Raw genomic sequence first — 17390 nt, 5'->3', positions numbered from 1 at the left:
GACATCTAGAATATTTCCATTTGGTTGAGCTGTAAAGAGTCTTGAGTTTGAATATTTAATTAAGTGTAAACCAAACATTAAATATATTTAATGAAGAGCTGGAACAAGCTGATAAAGAATATATGTGTGAGAATATGGAATAACATGATTTTCAAGCCACTTAAAGGGTAAATTAAAATTAGATGGATGTTAAAGGGTTTAAGCTTCAGTCTGTACAAATACCACTAAATATTCACAGGATTTTCTTTACTGATTACATGTTTGACATTTAACACCCAAATGAGCTTCATTTCATAGCAGCAGCCCGAAATCTATAAATCTACAACCACAGGGTGCTCTCATCATCAAATTCACTCTCAGCTGAGGTTCACATCGATGTGACATCATGCATTTGGTGGGAGGACAAACTCTTGTCCCCGTTTTCTGGCTCAAGTACATCAGTGAATGTTCACTAATAGAAATTGATCTGTGCCCAAAGCAAAATGGAAAACATGATCTGATCTTTTTTTTCATTGATCATACACTATGTTATGCTCATTTGCGTCCTTTAGATGGCAGTAGTGACCTTTTTAACAGGCTGCTCTGGATGATTCAAAGCCAATTCAAAGCAAATGTCAACATTAAAATTCTAATTTGTCACGCAAGCGATGCATGTAGACACTTTTTGATGTGACAGGAGTTTAGTGCTGGAGCAGTGAGTCATTCTTCAGTTCTGTCTATCAGGACTGTACAAACACTGTAGTAATAGTAATAAAGGTTGTTTTTGTTTTTTAAAGCTACTATTAGAGGCAGTGACAGCATCTTCTGCTGCTTAAATGAATGCTTTGGTGACAGTGCTCTTTTAATCACACATGAAAATATGACAAGGATAAGCTTCTGTATCAACAGGAAATAAAACATTTTTATTGATCATTTGTGTATATGAAGTTATATAACAACAGTCAGAAAACTCCACAGAGTGAATCACTACACAAAGTGAAACAAAACTGTAAAACACCTCGTCAAAAATGAAGGTATACACAGCAAATATAACTGTCAGCGGCTCGCCGTCACCGCTAGCGATATGGCAGGAAAAAACACCCCAAACAGTTCTACAAGATTACAGAGAAAATTTCCACACACAAAATACTCAAGCAGGCAGTTGATATACACAAAGGCAACTAGGATCTTTCTACAGCATCAGATTCTAATACTTTACACAGCTTTGTTTTTGAAAGGTCAGTGTGGCTTTTCGTCAGTGTCACTGGAGAGAATCTTGAATTCCTGGTCATACAGAGAGCTTGATAAGGTGTTTTTTTTTTTTTTTTAACAAGAGGAGAATTTAGGGTTTGGTTATGTATGCATACTTTGGTAGGAAATCATAATAAGAGAAGCATTGCGTTGCGGTGCAGGTAATGGCTTTTGCTTTGTGGTGTTTACACACATCTCGCAATCCAATGGGTTCTGCAATGCTTCCCATTACTGAATTCCCTGATACGTTTCTACACGTTTGTGTTATTCCTGTCATAATTCTGTTTGATTTTCTTTCAGCTTTGATCGGATTATTCCGTTAGTACAACCTTTTTGTATGAATATTGAATTGCTCAGGCCACTTTTAAAGAGCCTTTACCTTGTTCTTTAATCCATTTTTTTAAATTTAAATCTGAAGCTGTACTTAAATTCATGAATCTACATATGTGAAACATGTCAAATAAAAGAATCCCTCGGTGGAAGAGGGAATTGGGAATGTTGCTGTATTTAAGTATATTCAGTGATTTTGGAATGCTATCAGACGGGGTAGATTTCACCCCAGAGGGTTTTAAAATAAATTCATAATAGTTGAAAAAATATAAACAAAACGATATTTTTTTTTTTACAACAAAAAGTGCAAAGTACATCTAATCTCACGGTTAAAGTAATCTACACCAACACAGTCCATACTGTACATTCAGAGTTTTCATCTCAAATATAAAAGGGGTTTTTTGAATGAACAGAGCAGTTAACAAATAAAAAAAATCCATAATGAAAATGACATAATGATTATGTGATACAGTATATGGATGATAGATAAATAAAATGATATTTGCGGCTGAATAATCATTTTCATGTCACTTTATGTTCATTCTAGATTTACATTTTTGACACGATTATGTAAATATATACATGGCATTTTAAGGGGATATTTAAATGTAGAATCTGGTTTGGTATTTAACTAATATTCCCTGAAACTTCTGATGCTGGAACTGTGTGCAAGAAGAAAAAACAAACCTGCGAAAAGGGAGGGAACCCTAAACAGAGGTGTCAAGCTCCAACCTATAAGCTGAATCTACGTGTGCTGTGTCCTAACCATTTCACTGGAAAGGAGAAACATCTCTCTGGACTGGTATCATCCTCTAGAGTTAGAATCTTTTTTTCTCGGGCAACGCCACCCACGTTAACACTATGGGATGAACATACAAGTATTGCACAGTGCTCAACAAAATGCTGTGTGAAGCAACGACCCGCTCGCACTCGAATAAAAACACCTTTCCACCTTTTTTTGGCTGCGTGCAGTCGAGTGACGCCACGCGCTCTCTCTTTCTCTGCGTGTAGAAGGGAAAATGGCATTAAATGCTACGACATCACTACAGAACAAACTGGTTTCGCTACCTACTGATAAGTCTACATCTCTAAGCACACACGGCAGTCACAGTGATACACAAAGCAGTCCTCAGAGACTCATATGGAATGACAAGTAGCTTTTTCATAATAGTGCTATCAACTACACAATAACATTGAAAACATTTAGAAAGTCCTCCTGAAGCTAGCATCGAGTATATGCAAGAGGTTCCTCCAAGATAAGAGACTTCATGGTTTTCATGGATTAAAACTTATTCCTTTTCTAATTGGACCCGTAGTAAAGGACATGATGGACTAATAGCCTACGCAGACCATTAACTTTACGGTTATTTCGCGTTCTCTTGGTGTAGTCCTGTGCCAACATGGAAACAAAACTGGTGTAACTGCAGTTGGCTGAAATGTGATTTGTCATCATTGCTTTCTTTTTTTTTTAATTAAGCCGATCGAGCAGGCGGATTTCTGGCTCCCCCTGCAGGTGTCCTGAAATAAAACCAGCCAACAATTGTCCAGAAATATCTTTCTAAAGAAGTCAACAAGCTAGTTCAAAGACATCCAGTGCAAAACAGCAGCCACATAAAAGTTAAAAAACATGGCTAGCTCTATTGTCACTGTGAAAAGGCAACGCAAAGCAAAGACTGCGATTCAGGGCACCATTGCAGCCAAAGACATTGTTCCCAAGAAACCAAAGCTACAACCACTAGCAAGTGGGAGTGTGCATGAAGAGAGGGTCTCTACATAAGTCACCTCCCTGAAAATGGCAGTGTTTAGAAACTCGCTTCATCTCTGTCAACGTAATCATATACATTGACCCAAAGTTTAAACATCACTCTTGATTTTTCTTTCCTCTCCTCTGATTGAAGGCAAGGGGATCGTATCAGAAGAGACAGCCCCTGGTGTCAGTAGATCTCCCCCCCGTCCCAGCCTTTAGTAAAGATTGTAAAAAAAATCATGCAGTTTACTAAAAATAGTCAAGACGTTGAATTGCTCTAAAAAATAGTCTTCTTAAAACCAGAGTCACGACTTTCTTTTTTACTTCCCTCTCAAAGATCGGACCCCGGCCTAAATGCGATATACTTCCAACAACGACAAGGCTGTTCAAAGTAAACAGTTAATGAAATATTGTTAAATGAGCTTAAGGACACAATGGCTACAGCTTGGTGCTTTTTTGTACATGGGGTCTGTTTTTGAAGGGTTGAGAAATTAGTCCTTTTTTTGGAGGCAATATTTTCTATTTTTGTAAAAGAAAATAAGCCAGTATAAGTGAACGATGGCCTTTAAAACGAGGACCTTTTTCACTTAGAAGAAACTGCCAGATATGGTGAAATTAAATGCTAACTGGTTTGCATTAACTATTGTTTCTGGTAACAGTGTGCATCAAGCTAAACATATAGGTCCTCTGATTGAGAAATAAGTACAAAAAGTCGTAAGAAATCATGTGCTTGTATAATTCCAGCAGCATAATTTTTTCCCTCAGAACCATAGTAGTTAATGGCCTTGTGTTTTGGAGTTTGGTGTGTATATATTCGTCTGTTCGTCTTTTCTGTGATGATCCATTGCTGAACTTATAGCCAGACATCGTCCTTTACAATGTGAATATATTTCCACTAGTGTCTTGCAGGTTGGAATTCATTTTTTTCTGGAATGCAATAAGGTAATAAGGTAGAATTTTAAATCCTGGGATATATAATATTGGCTTTCCTCTATATCTGCATTTACATAATTTAAAATAGAACATCTTATTAAAAACATCAAGATATACACAGATTAGGAAACGGGTAACAACATACAAACACATAAACTAGAAATCATTTTTGTCTGCATACTTATATATACAACTGTGGTACAATAAATTCTTTCAGTCATGCGCTATCTATACAGATCATATTGCTTAAAAGAAGGGGGCATTTGGTTGGGGCGATTAAGGGCACAGAGATGGAAAACAAAAATAGCTGAATCAGAAAGGAACAAAATAAAGAGAAAGCGAGAAAAGTAGGAAACCTGATAGAAAAAAAGCAGAAGGTGGGATGTTTGAACAATTAGGATTGTTTGTGATAGAGCGGTACAGCTGGGAGAGGCAGGGTAAAGAGAGGGGGTTACATGGATGGACCCATATATCACTGAGGTATTTACACATACTGGCTAAAGAGTACTACAAGGCAGGTGCTGAAAGGGCCCTGCCTATTTCTTGGTGGAGAGCTGAGCGTCAACCTCTTCCTCCGGCTTCAGCACGTGCCACTGCGCGATGGGTCTCCTGGGGTTGGCCAGCATGTCGGACCAGTGGCGCAGCTCCGTCCCCGAGCTGTTGAGGCCCACAAAGACTTTGCCGATGGCATCGTTCTTGCCGATCTTGTCATAGTCCAGAACAGTTATAACAACTTGCACTTTCTGTAGAGAGGGAAGAGAGGGAGGGAAGACAGAACGTAAAGATAAATCAAGGTGTTGTCAGCATAAAGACAGTTAATCTCTCATCTCTAAACAGACGTGTTTAAACAATAAAGTTTTAGTTTATTTAAGCAGCAACAAGGAACTTTCATTTTTTGCTGATTCTTGTGGCCCCTGTGGACAAAAGTGGCAGTGTTTCTACTGCTTTGTTTTTTTGATTTCAAGGGGAATTACTCCAAAACCGACCTGGCTTCTCGCTGATGGTCTCGTTTGCTTATGTTGGTCATATAGAGGCATCAGTATTAAATTTAGCCATTTCATAACCAGTTAAGAACTTATTGTAGTAGGTTTACATTAGTGTCCTGTGTCATGCTCCAGAACAGCTACTAAATGGACCTTGTGGTGAGATAGTTCTTTGTCAAATACTGTTTTCAATGTCAAGGATGTGCTCAATTTCAACTATCCCAAGCAAAAATGAAGAATGGGAAATTCCATGATATCTGGGCATCTGCTAACAAAAAAGGTGTGGTAAGTAGACAGCTATTTAATGGACCTTGTGGTGGGACTGGTATTATTTTTTTATCTTGGTTGTTTTTAACTTCCTGTTTGATAGCCTGTCTTGTTTTTATTATATATTTTATCTTGTTAATGTGGCTGTTTCCTATTTCTCTTTTTATGATGTAAAAAAGTAGCCTTTGTTTAGAAAATTTGCTCTACAAATTAAGTTTGGTATGATTTTTATTAGATTTGTACCAGCAGACATGGGCAGACCTGCATAAGAGCATTAAAAAGATCACAGAGACCAGCCTCCAAGATCTTAAACACAATTTAAACAATAATCAGATAATTTTTTGTTTTTTGTACTATGCACTCACAGTTGCTGTGTTCAGAAAGTAAGTAAGAATTTCAGAGAAAGATCTACTCTGAGTGGTTTGAACCATATATTTAAAATCCCTGATAAACTACTGTAAGCACATTATGCACCAAAACATCAGTTATTGTAGAGTAGAAAAATGTATGCATTTGTGCATTAAGTTTTATGAAACAGTTAGTGGCTATTACTTTAAATAGCAGAGTAATGCAGAGAAATGAGGTGCTCTGTCAGACATTAATGTTGATTAACAGTAACTGACATTCCAGACCAGGCCTTGGTTATTTTCAGAGCCAAACACGGCAGAATGTTTGATTACTCATAGGTCTTCGACTCAGCTTCGGCATGTGTTTATTCAAAAGGGACACAGCAAAGAGGAGTAACCTGGGCATCAATCTTTGGCAGAGAATATGAATTAGTGCACAAAGAGCCCTGATTAAGTTTCGATCCAATGGCACACTGAGACTGAGCTACTGCCACCTGCATGAGCACAGAGCCACTGTTAGAAGAGAGCATGCCTAATATGCCATGTAATGAAATGCTGAATAAGGTTTCCAGATGGCCAGTTAAGGTTAGTTGGTTTTTAAAGGGACAGTTCACCTTCAGATTGCTAATTGAATCACAGCTTTCTTTGATCAGACATTAGATGGCTCTTTTGGTAATTATCACTGACCAGTCAATACTGTTTTGCTGCTTCAATTGTCATTGCTGTGATTGATTTACCAATAATAATCACATTATGGGCAATCATTCAAAGAACTTAGAAAATAAGCTTATTAGCTTTCTTTCCAAGAGTGAAACAAGAAGATTGATATCAATCTCATGTCACGAACAAGGTTTATTCATCCGCCTAGTATCCTTTGTAGCATCTCTAGCTACAACCCCAGATACAATCAGTTTTAGTATTCAATATGTTGCCTAAAAGCTTGATAATACAAAACCTAGCAACCTAAATGTGATGATAAGCTGCATGGAGTCCCTGCACCCAGCTGCTGTTCCCCAAGAAACACATCCTTACACTAAAACTTCAAATTGTTGTTTTAGTGTGTATATGAATTAAACAAACAAGACACAACATCATGTATTGCTTATAGTCTTTATGCTAAGCTAGGTTAACCAAGTCCAAGATCCAGCTCTGTATTTAACACACAGACACAAGATTGATATCTATGTTTATTCTATGAAAATCTCATTTCAGTCTTGGAAATAAAGGATGTAAAAATAAATTAATAAAATAAGATTAATAAATGTATTAAATTATTTTGTTAAAATATAGCTTCAACTCCAGGATGGGTCAGGATAATGGTATTTTATGATGATCTTAAACTTGAAATCTCATCATCATCCACCGTGTGGTTAAATCCATTTGAATATTTTTATGTTTTCACTTTATTTAATGAACTGTATTTTTTATTTCATACATTATTTAAGCACTGTGAATTGGCTTTGTGTATAAAATATGCTATATATTGCCTCGATCTTTGTATACATTTCAAGTTTCATAATTAAGTAATCTATGAACGACTCCAAATCCAGGAGAGTCAAAGCTTAACAGTCTATACTTGCCATTATGGGGAAAGACTGAGTATGTAAGAGCCTATAGATTAACGCAAATGAATCTAAATGGTGTCACTGACTGCTAAGGATTATGTGGAACTACCACAGTCAATAACAAACCTTCTGTTAGTGTTAGGAAATAGACTAATTAAAAGAACTGTTTGCAATTCCCACACAATCTCGGACACGATTAAAATCTTTAGATTAATTATACAAATTGTCCCAAGGTCAAGTTTAACTCAAATTCTGCACTCCGCCTCTGCAGATAAAAGCGGTTAATTTGCAGCTTTCTATACGCAGTCTGTTGCAAATGTTAACAGGATGGGAAAAAAATCTGCTGGAGAAATCAATTCTCAAATAAAACTATATGTTTCCCTACAACATCAGACAGAGGCAATATTGTGGGAGAAAGGTGCAATACACACAGAGGCCTAAAGAGCTGTCAGGGATGACGACGGTGTTTAAACAGTCCATTAGCTTAACATTTACTACAACTTCTTTAAGGAGCCAGTTCGGCGTTGACTGATTGGTCACAGTCAGTTAAGTTTGTTTTTAACTCGCACAATGTCCTTGTGGCTTTCAGGAGAGCGTTCAATACACCTAATCAATGACAAGTTTATGATTCAATCAGCAGCACTAATAATTACTGAACGATCAACCTGGCACTTGGTGACGAGTTAAAAACTGTAAATGTAGCCAACATACGGGTACCAGCAGCTCTAAATAAGGGCTTGATTCTGATGGGGTTGACTGTGGATCAACACACTTTAAATTGAATCTGAGGCTCATGGACCCAAACCTGTGATTTGTGAGCTGTGACAGGCTTAATCAATTTGACTCAATTACTATCTTGCCTGAAGAAATAATGTTGTTCATTGCTATTCCTTTCTAGCACAGTTTGTGCATTCTTAACCATTTCCTTCATAAGAAAAAAAAAGATCCATTCATTTATTTCTTCTTTGTCTTGGATTTACGGTAGTTGTTGCTGTGTACAGTTAAATTATGATGTGCACGGTAATCATTGTAAGATATGCAACAAATAGCACTGAGATACACGCTACAGGCAACGAAAAGTGCAGAGAATAACATCAACTGAGCAATAGGCTTGTCAAATTGTAAAACCAAGCCTGATTTAAACTGAAGTGCCTTTGATTATATTGTTATGATGAAAAGCCTCTAAACTGATTATTTGGTAAATGAGCTTCCACTTATCAGTTGTTTATACGCAGCAAATGTTTGCTGGTTCTTACAGTGCAATTTTCCCCTACAGTACAGCACATTTCAGAGAGTTGAGAATGAAGATTTTTTTAAAATTCTGTGAATGGATGAGAATGTACCTGGATTTGCTCAAATGGGACTTCAAAGCTAAAGGACTCGTTGTAGTAAGGGTTGAGGGTGTTCTTCTTGATTGTCGTCTTCTTCTTCTTCAGCCTCTTTCCGTTTTGCATCAGGTGGATCTTCACATATGGATCTGCACAGAAAAAGTAAAGATTTTAGACATGTATTTTGACATTCTATTTAATTCATATTCCTCCACTTTATAACAGATTATAAGAATGAATCCACTAGTAACAGATTACTTGGCCACTAGGGGGCAGTGGAACAAGCTGTAGAGACAACGCTGATATATTATCACTTTATAAAGTTTAGAACGTGTTAGCAAACAGTTATATTAAGTTAAGTCATATTTTATATTTAGCTGTGTTTAGCCACCTGATGCATGTGTGTCCAATTTTCACTCTCCTTTAAGCTCTGTGTTTGGTCCCCACCAACTACTGAGGAAAATATCTGACTTTTAGCCACTATGTTCACCAGGTGGTTGCTAACTTGCTCTGTCTGCCATTTGGTGCTGGGCAGGTAGCGTACAGTGTTTTTATGAGAGCTTTTTGTTGCCTGATGAGAGCCTGAGCCAAAACAGTAAAGTTGCAGGCCTTCAAACCAAAACAATGACCTGAAAGGCACTAAAAACCTCAGTAGTGCTTACTGAAAGTGCAGTCTGGGGATAATTCTCTGTGAAATCATCAAAATGTTGATTATAACAGCTTTAAAGAAACCTTCAAACCTACAATAGCATCTTTGATGGATTAATACCTCAAATACAAGCGGTGGGCTGTGGTTATAAAGCATGGCCATGAGAGTCCTGTGTGTTTACATCACTCAGTTAACCTTCCCCATTCAAGAGCCTAATTTTCATCTGTCCGAATGCCATCTGAAGTGGCACCCAAGTGGTCTGCTCTGTCCGTCCTGATCCACTTTCTGGCAATCAGGTAGATTGTGTGTCTGAAAACAGCCAACCGCCCATCGCTTTCGTTTATGACGTGAAGCTACTCCTCCTGATTTGTTTACAATCTCCAAATTGTCATCAAAACTAAATTGGAGAAGAGGAGAGTTAGTGTCTTAGTTTGGGCTCGGAGGGAAAATTGACAAGAGGGCAGGCAGCAATCACCTTTTCAGATTGTGAAATAAATACTACAATAATAAATAAATAAATAAATTTACACATTAAAAGAGATACTTATGAGTCCAAAAGAAGAATGTAATAAGTTCCACGGTAACTTTTAAGTGGCATATGAAAGGATCCAAAAAATGTATGCAGATTCATTAATTACTGTGGTTCAAAGAATATGAACTCATCTATCGCGGCAGTTGGTTGTGAAATGTAGGGTGTCGTCATTACTCTAGTACATTGCTGGCAGACAGTGATATGTTACAACTCAGTTGACTGAAAATGTGGAATGTGGCTGGAATGTGCTGATGGCTGTTGATTAGGGCCCAAATAGCCTTACTACAAACAAACTAGGTTAAAGTCGACTTCATACAGTAATCTAATTAATTAGTAATTCCTAACTTCTTTCTATGAAGGCCAATTTCTTGGCCATGTATTTTCTTGGAAATGTTTTCTAATTGTGTTTTTACACGTGCGCATATGCATAACAAAGGGTTCTGCTTCATGTAAACACAGATTTACAGTAATTGGGTTACAGTGCATCTAAAAGCATTGTCCAATTTCCTGCATAATCTGATTTCTCTGAGTAACCTGGTTACTTAACCTTCTTTTGTGCATGTAAACATACTGAATGTGGAAGTGACTTTAGCTGCAGTTCCCCTAATGGTCACTAGTTGCTACTGAAAGAAAAACTTTTGACTGTATTGAAGTGAACAAAAAAAAATCCACCGTCTCCATTGAAGCACAAAATCAGTAATTATTTCCCAGAAGAAATTATAGTGTCAGTAGGAGTGCCATCCTAGTCAGCTACGGTGGCTGCCGTTGCTCCTCACAGGCACAGTCTTTCTCACATTTTTCGACACTTCTTTGAATATTCACCTAACTGTCAACATGTAAAACAAGATGGAGCAGATTGATGTCCCTTTGGAGAAAAGTTATAAACGTATGGGAACTCATCAAAACAGCATCTCTCACTACAACCACATTAATAAAAATGAAATAAAGAAAAGCACAAAAAACAAGTCATGGTTTGCAGTATGAGAAATGACGACGAGATTGTTGAAAATTCTGGTTCCACATCCAGAGTCCGCATAATGATCTCGACCCACATTCATGACTACTATACAAGATATAGGAGAAAAATTAATGAAAACCTCTTTGTGCCGTTCATCATTAAGACAACATGCTGTTTGAGAAAGACAAAAACAAATAACCACAATAATCTCAGAGACACTAAAGAGGTAGTCCATCGCTTGAGGCTAACAATATCCCCCATAACTACTGAACCTCGGAGCTGTGCATCAGAATGAATGAGGACTAAGACTTTGAATCAGAGCTTATAATTAGTTGTTGAACCACTGCTTGCCCTGATAATCTGGATTTATCTCTGGATCCCATATGCACAAAGTCTTTATATCGTTTCATGTTTTTTGATGTGTGTGCTGCACCGAAAAATATCTCTGTTTTTAGTTGGAACATTGTGGGATTTCTAGCAATAGCAAACACTGAACAAGCTTAGCTCCCTTAATCTTTTATCCAATTTAGGGGGATAAGGACCTGATTGCAGACTGGCAGGCTCGTCCAGGGCAGCAGACATGAATATAGAGAGAAAACCACACAAACAGAGTAGGAGGGAAAAAAGCCGGGAGAATAAATAGATGACAGAGACATGAGTGAAAAGGTAACAGGCTCCTAATGGAGTGGGTATCCATTATTACTCCCCTGCTGCGAAGAGCTGGAGTGCTGGGATGAGAAAAACAGTGAATGAGGGTTATATGTGTGTTGTCATTTTATGTAGGAATAGAGTATAACCAACAGTATCTAAATGAGGAACTTCTCCAGCCAGTATGAACCCTTCATACCCTGGTTTTATCCATCAAATCAGTGTCTCAGATTCAAAATGTACACCACAAAGCTTGAAGTTTGAAAAATAAGTTTCAAATCTTATATTGTTATTCTGCATTCTGTCTCTGTACTGAACTCCCATAAATCAGTTGCCAGTATTGTCACATTTACCACCCTTGGATTATCTGTACGAGTGAAGTTTCTGTAGGTTCTCTTTGTCTGATCAGCCACGGGTGGCTGTCATTACTCATAGAAACTCATCAGTTCTTTTTTTGCTCATTTCAAACTAATCTTGCGTAGGCAGACCTCTGTCTCATAAAGTTCACACAGAGAGCTGAAGAAAGTCAAGCACAAAAGCTAGAAAAATGCCAAAGGGCAACGAGTGGCTAGAAAAGGGATCTGTGGGATTTGTGCTTGCTAAATTAGGTAGAAAAGACAAATTTAAAGAACTATTTTTCAAATTGGAATAGTAGTCCCATTTTGTGTTAGCAAACAGCATAAAAAAATAACTATAAATAACTATAATAGGCTAAATTCCACCCCAGTCATTGATTTAAGACAGAGGCACAGTTTTATGTGTGACTAGGGCTGTGACTATATGGATTTTTTCTTACCGCTGTGAAAAAGCAAAGTTCCCCCCACGGTTTGGTCGATTACTACAGATGATAAATCCAACACAGAATTTTCTTCTGTGTTTATTTATCAATTTTTCCATCTTGAAAGCAGTTATGTTCGTTGTTAGCTGTCCACTGTCAATCCCATGATGTCTGTAGACCAGTCAGAGGCTATGTTTATGACTTGTCAACCAATCAGAGGGAGAGTAGGATGGAAAACACACAATGCTTGTCTGATAACTCAAACGTATCGCCCAATGGAATAACATTAGATTGTGCACTCTACAATAAAACAAATGTTAGATTATAGAGTTAAAATTCCTCTGGCTGACATTATAGTGTTTCAAGTGGACTCTTTGAAACGAGCATCTTGTCTTAAATATGCACTAAATACATAGAGGCGGAATATAACAAACTGGATGTGCTAACCTGTAACCCCACAAGATAATGAAGCTAGTCAATGATATATGTTAACTCAGGCCCTGCAAACAGAGCAGAGGAGAGACGGAGACAGCGATGTAACCTAGTTACTATGTTTTTATGTAACTTAATATATCATACAATATTGTATCATGTGTCAAAATCACAATAAAAAAGAACAATAAATACATACAAATGTGGCAATCATTCATCATTATTGGTAATGATACCTATCATTGCAGCTGTATGCTGAAATACTTCTACAGCATTGACTGCTACAACATGTTCAGTGCATGTCAGGTATCCTCTTATATTGGTAACTGTGCCCGAATAAACACAATACAACAGCTGAATGGGATTATGCAAGATAACCCTTTCTCAGATTGAAAAAAAGAAAACACACCTGTGGCGCCACATCACTGCTATCCAGACGCCCCTTATCTTTCTGTCCAGCAGATGAGAGTTTGGCATTATTGAGTTTTGGGAGGCTCGCCGTACCTCATATCCGGCCCATTTTACAATCTTATCCCAGACGGGTGTAATCTCTCCCATTTCATGGATGAATGCCAGTGCTCCTGATGCAAGAGCGCTTTCTCACATATGTGTACAGCACAGAGGCTCGCCTTCACTATCTTGAGGGTTACTCATCTGAGTCCTGGATCTTGGCCATAGTTTTATGAGGCGATGCACTATCAGTGGTCCATACATTTCCCCCAGGAGGCTAGAAGCAAGTTTCTGTATAAGTGATGCACTCTGAGCCAAATCAGTTGCAGAGTTCAGTAGAGCTACTAAAGCTGTCTAATTTAAAAGTGGTTACTTACAGTTTGTATTTAAAACTGTGAATAATTGCCAGCTGTGACTCACTTTGGTTATTTTGGAGAGGGTAGTACCTCTCACAGTTGAAGATTCAGTTCTATATTATGTGCACAGACATACAACACCAAACAAAGAGTTTGTTTCTTCCTCAAATATTTTCTGTGTTCATCAAGTGTGGCTGCTGAGGGTGCTGGCAGAGTTGTGCCAAATGAACACCAATAGGAGCAGGGTTAAATATAGCCTGGCTGTCATCTTAGCTTTCCTCCCATCATTTTGGATTTGCCACGGTGGGTGCACCCAGGGGTGACTGTCGGTTTGGTTTTACACACTCAACTCAGCGGTGAATGACACACATACCACAAAAACACAGGCGTTTACAGTGAACTGCTTCTCTGAGGCGCGGACCCACGCCAACTGCCTCCATAAAATCTGATGGAGGTTCCTGTGATATTGTGTTGCAGTCCCGTCTGTACAATGAGAATCTTAATTATCTAAAAGCCTAGAAATCTTCCTGCAAATCATCTGCTTCTCATTATCTACATCCTCTTTGGTATTTGTATATATTAAAGCAAAACTCTGAAAGAAACAGACACTGATAAAATAAATGTTGCATTCCTTAATCTCTTTCAAATAGCTTTTTTCTCTCAAGTTCATCATCTTAATGATCCCTCTGGCACGTTGCTTTACTGACTGGGAGAAAAACCTCTCAGTCCGACCAGCCAGAGGAGCAAAACAAATAAACCCTCCAGCAGAGAGGGTTGATGGTGAGCTAGAGCACCAGGTCGGGGCAGTGCGGCTTCATTACCGCCGACACGGCGCCTGTGTGCTTTGATAACCTCCCTCACTGTGAGCCATTACCTGGTTATGTGCCGCCTCACAGCCCTCTGGGAAGTCTTCAGAGGTACAAAGAGGATGGGACAAAACACTTTTGCTGCCACTACCTCTATAAAGCTGCATGTCCTCATTCTGAGTCGCTTCCAGACACTTAGCCTTTGTGTCCGACACACTTTTGAGTCTGACTCACCTTTGATGCACCATGCCAGGGATACACTATAGTAGTGTGAAATACTGTAAAACGCTCCATTTCAAACAGACAATAAGTACGATTTTTACCGCCCCATAGCACAAAATAACATGATACTGTGGGAGGTTGAAAGAGATTTTTCCTGCTGCAATTACCAGCTTTTATAACTAACTTTCTACTCTCTATTCTGTTTTGTAAAACTGTAAAATGCACCACCCACTGGAGTTTCTAGATTATTTAAAATCTGATTGCCTACCACTCAACATAATGGATATGTATGGTAACTATACATTGCGGTGTGCTAAAGCAGCGAGAGGAGTGACTTGTCTGCAATGAGGCTGGGATTATTTTGAGACGACAGCTAAAGAGCATGGTGCTAAGTGCATCACTGCAGTTAAGTAGCAACAAATCCTGAGGAGCACAAAAAGTCAATTGCACTTTTTAAAATATTATTTCAAAAGCCTGCTTTTGTGAAAGACACAGCATGGAGGTAGATTTGGAGGGATGTTTCATGAGGAGCCAATCAAAAGAATTATTTCTGATTATACATTGGTTAATGATAATACCCACATCTTCCTCTGTGAGCCATAATTAGGCATGGTAAACAGGATGACAATAGAGGAGAAGGCTGATCCCAGGCCATCAATTACTTGTCCTCCTTCTTAAGCTCTGGCTGAGCCGCCTTGTGGATGGAGGCTAATTATTGTTATTACAGACCTGCCCATTATTTCATCCATCTGCTACACTTTTAAGCCCATTCTCAGGGCAGAAAAGCAGTCGCAACTAACCAAAATCAAAACTCAGACTGCAATTTAGAGTATATTCTGGTTGTGTGTAATTAGAAACATGCACTGTGCTATTACTGTATGCTAATAATTCACCCTGAAACCCACAGACCAGTGCACACAGATAAAACATGCTCCAATTAAATGTGACATACAGTATGTGGTGTCAAACTGTCTGGCTTCCCTGCTATTTCCCTTCTAAGAGAGAAACCTGGCCTTCAGAGTGAACACATTCACACCATTTTCGTACTGGCTAGTCGATGTGGCTTACAACTCAAAATGTTGACAATCCCACGATGCAAATGGGCACAGGTGAGAGCTAATGCCAGTAGCATAAAATGGCAGCGGGGGAAGGTTTTTTTTTTCCTTTCTTCCAAATGGCTGCTTGCGCTGGTCTAATAGATGAAAGGGAGCTCTGAGCTTTTAATGTGCGCCGTGTTACTGTACTGCAGGATGTTTGGGCTTATATGGAGAGGCTGGGCTGTCAGGCAGAAAGCAAGTGGACCCAGGTGTATGGTAATTGCAGCAGAAAGAGTCAAGGCGGGGGGGAACTGCACACTGGGGAATTTAAAATGAAACCACTGAAGAAAGTCAAAGGAGAGGAGGGAGGGAGGGAGAGGAGGGAGGGAGAGGGGGCAGCTTATTGTGTGATTTTGTATTTGTGTGCAGCTGATCAATACTACACCGCAACCTCGTTGTTATAGGTTTAGTCAAGGTGCCTATAGACTGGTTGATAACGATCTTAAGTTAATTGCATGTTAACTGTGTGAAATGGTCACAATCTGCGTCACACTGTACAATACTAATTATGAGTCAGGCTGTGCAATGAGTATCTGCTGAATCGTAGCACTGCAATATATATATATATATATATATATATATATATATAGAGAGAGAGAGAGAGAGAGAGAGACATACATCTGTGTCAATCTATACCTTTTTCTGTGTAGCAAACATAACTTTGGCTTTATCCCAGGCTCTTTTATGCTTTAAAATACCTCAAAAGTGGAGGAGGAGGAAATTGTGAAGTGGGCAAGAAATGAAAAATGAGTTAGAGGTGAGTAAGTTTTTAGCAGTAACATTAAGCTAGCTCAGAAGTGTATTTTGTATTATTTCACATCAGTGTTGATATGTTGGTTCATTGATGTAGTAGTTGCAGTCATATTGTGGGATTTTGCTCCTAAATTGTGGACTTTTCTGAAGTTTGAAGCATCCTGTCTTTGGTCGTTTAATCTCTAAATCAGGCATTAAGCCATCTAAGGTCACTGTTTTTGATTGATGACCAAAGATTTTATCATGTTTCTCTCACGATCACACCCACATCACACCCTTTAAGGCTGGAACTGAAGATCATACTGAGTCTTTAAGTCCACAATATTACGATATTCAATTTAATGCGATATAAGATCAAGAAAAAAAGAGAGAAAACAAAAAGCTGTAGAGGCTTTCCCACCCCGACAGGAAGGCAATTCTTACATTTTACATTTTTATACTTTATACAAAATATAACTTTTAGCAGTTTTGGTTGATGAACTGTAATATGAATTACTCTGTGTGCTTGTATTAGAATTGTAGAGCGATTAAGGTATGTCTGGATTTAAAACTGTAACGTGCACACAGCTGGCTCTGCTATGCAGCTTTGCCCACATTGCTGACTTGCCCCCACAGGAAATACAGTTTCACAAAATGGGATCTGTTCATTGGCGCTTCACAGCACAACATTAAAACTTTTATGAGGAAAACAAAAATGAAACATCGCCCCCTCTTTGATTGATGGAAACAGACCCCGTGTTGTCTGTGTATGCTCCAGTCATGAACCTGCGGGTGTTGCATGTACAAGGATGACCACCCCTCTTCTGCCCTAACAAGTGGTACATTCTGTTTCCATGACATCAGACCCGCTATTCAGACTTGACTGTATTATGATAAATGTCATCTATTGATCTTAATGCTACATGGGTTTATTGTTGGAGCTACACCACTGAAGAAATATGTTTTATTCTTTGTACTTGTTTTTTTTCACACATATTGT

The 17390-nt window shown here is 38.5% G+C and overlaps 1 protein-coding gene across 9 annotated transcripts in view; it reads right to left on the bottom strand.

Moving 5' to 3' along the window:
- Nucleotides 1-874: 874 nt before the first annotated feature.
- syt1a (synaptotagmin Ia) overlaps nucleotides 875-17390 on the bottom strand; it is a 160004-nt gene continuing 143488 nt past the window's right edge. For all 9 annotated transcript variants that reach the window (XM_051393220.1, XM_051393215.1, XM_051393217.1 and 6 more), the window contains 2 exons: nucleotides 8746-8879; nucleotides 875-4983 (listed from right to left, as the gene is read on the bottom strand). In XM_051393220.1, the coding sequence (XP_051249180.1) occupies nucleotides 4777-4983; nucleotides 8746-8879 (341 nt within the window). In that variant the 3' untranslated portion in view covers nucleotides 875-4776. The remainder of the gene's footprint in view (nucleotides 4984-8745; nucleotides 8880-17390) is intronic.

Source organism: Dicentrarchus labrax, unplaced genomic scaffold (genome assembly GCF_905237075.1).
Source record: "Dicentrarchus labrax unplaced genomic scaffold, dlabrax2021, whole genome shotgun sequence".
NCBI lineage: Eukaryota > Metazoa > Chordata > Actinopteri > Moronidae > Dicentrarchus > Dicentrarchus labrax.
This window is presented reverse-complemented; position numbering and strand designations above follow the sequence as displayed.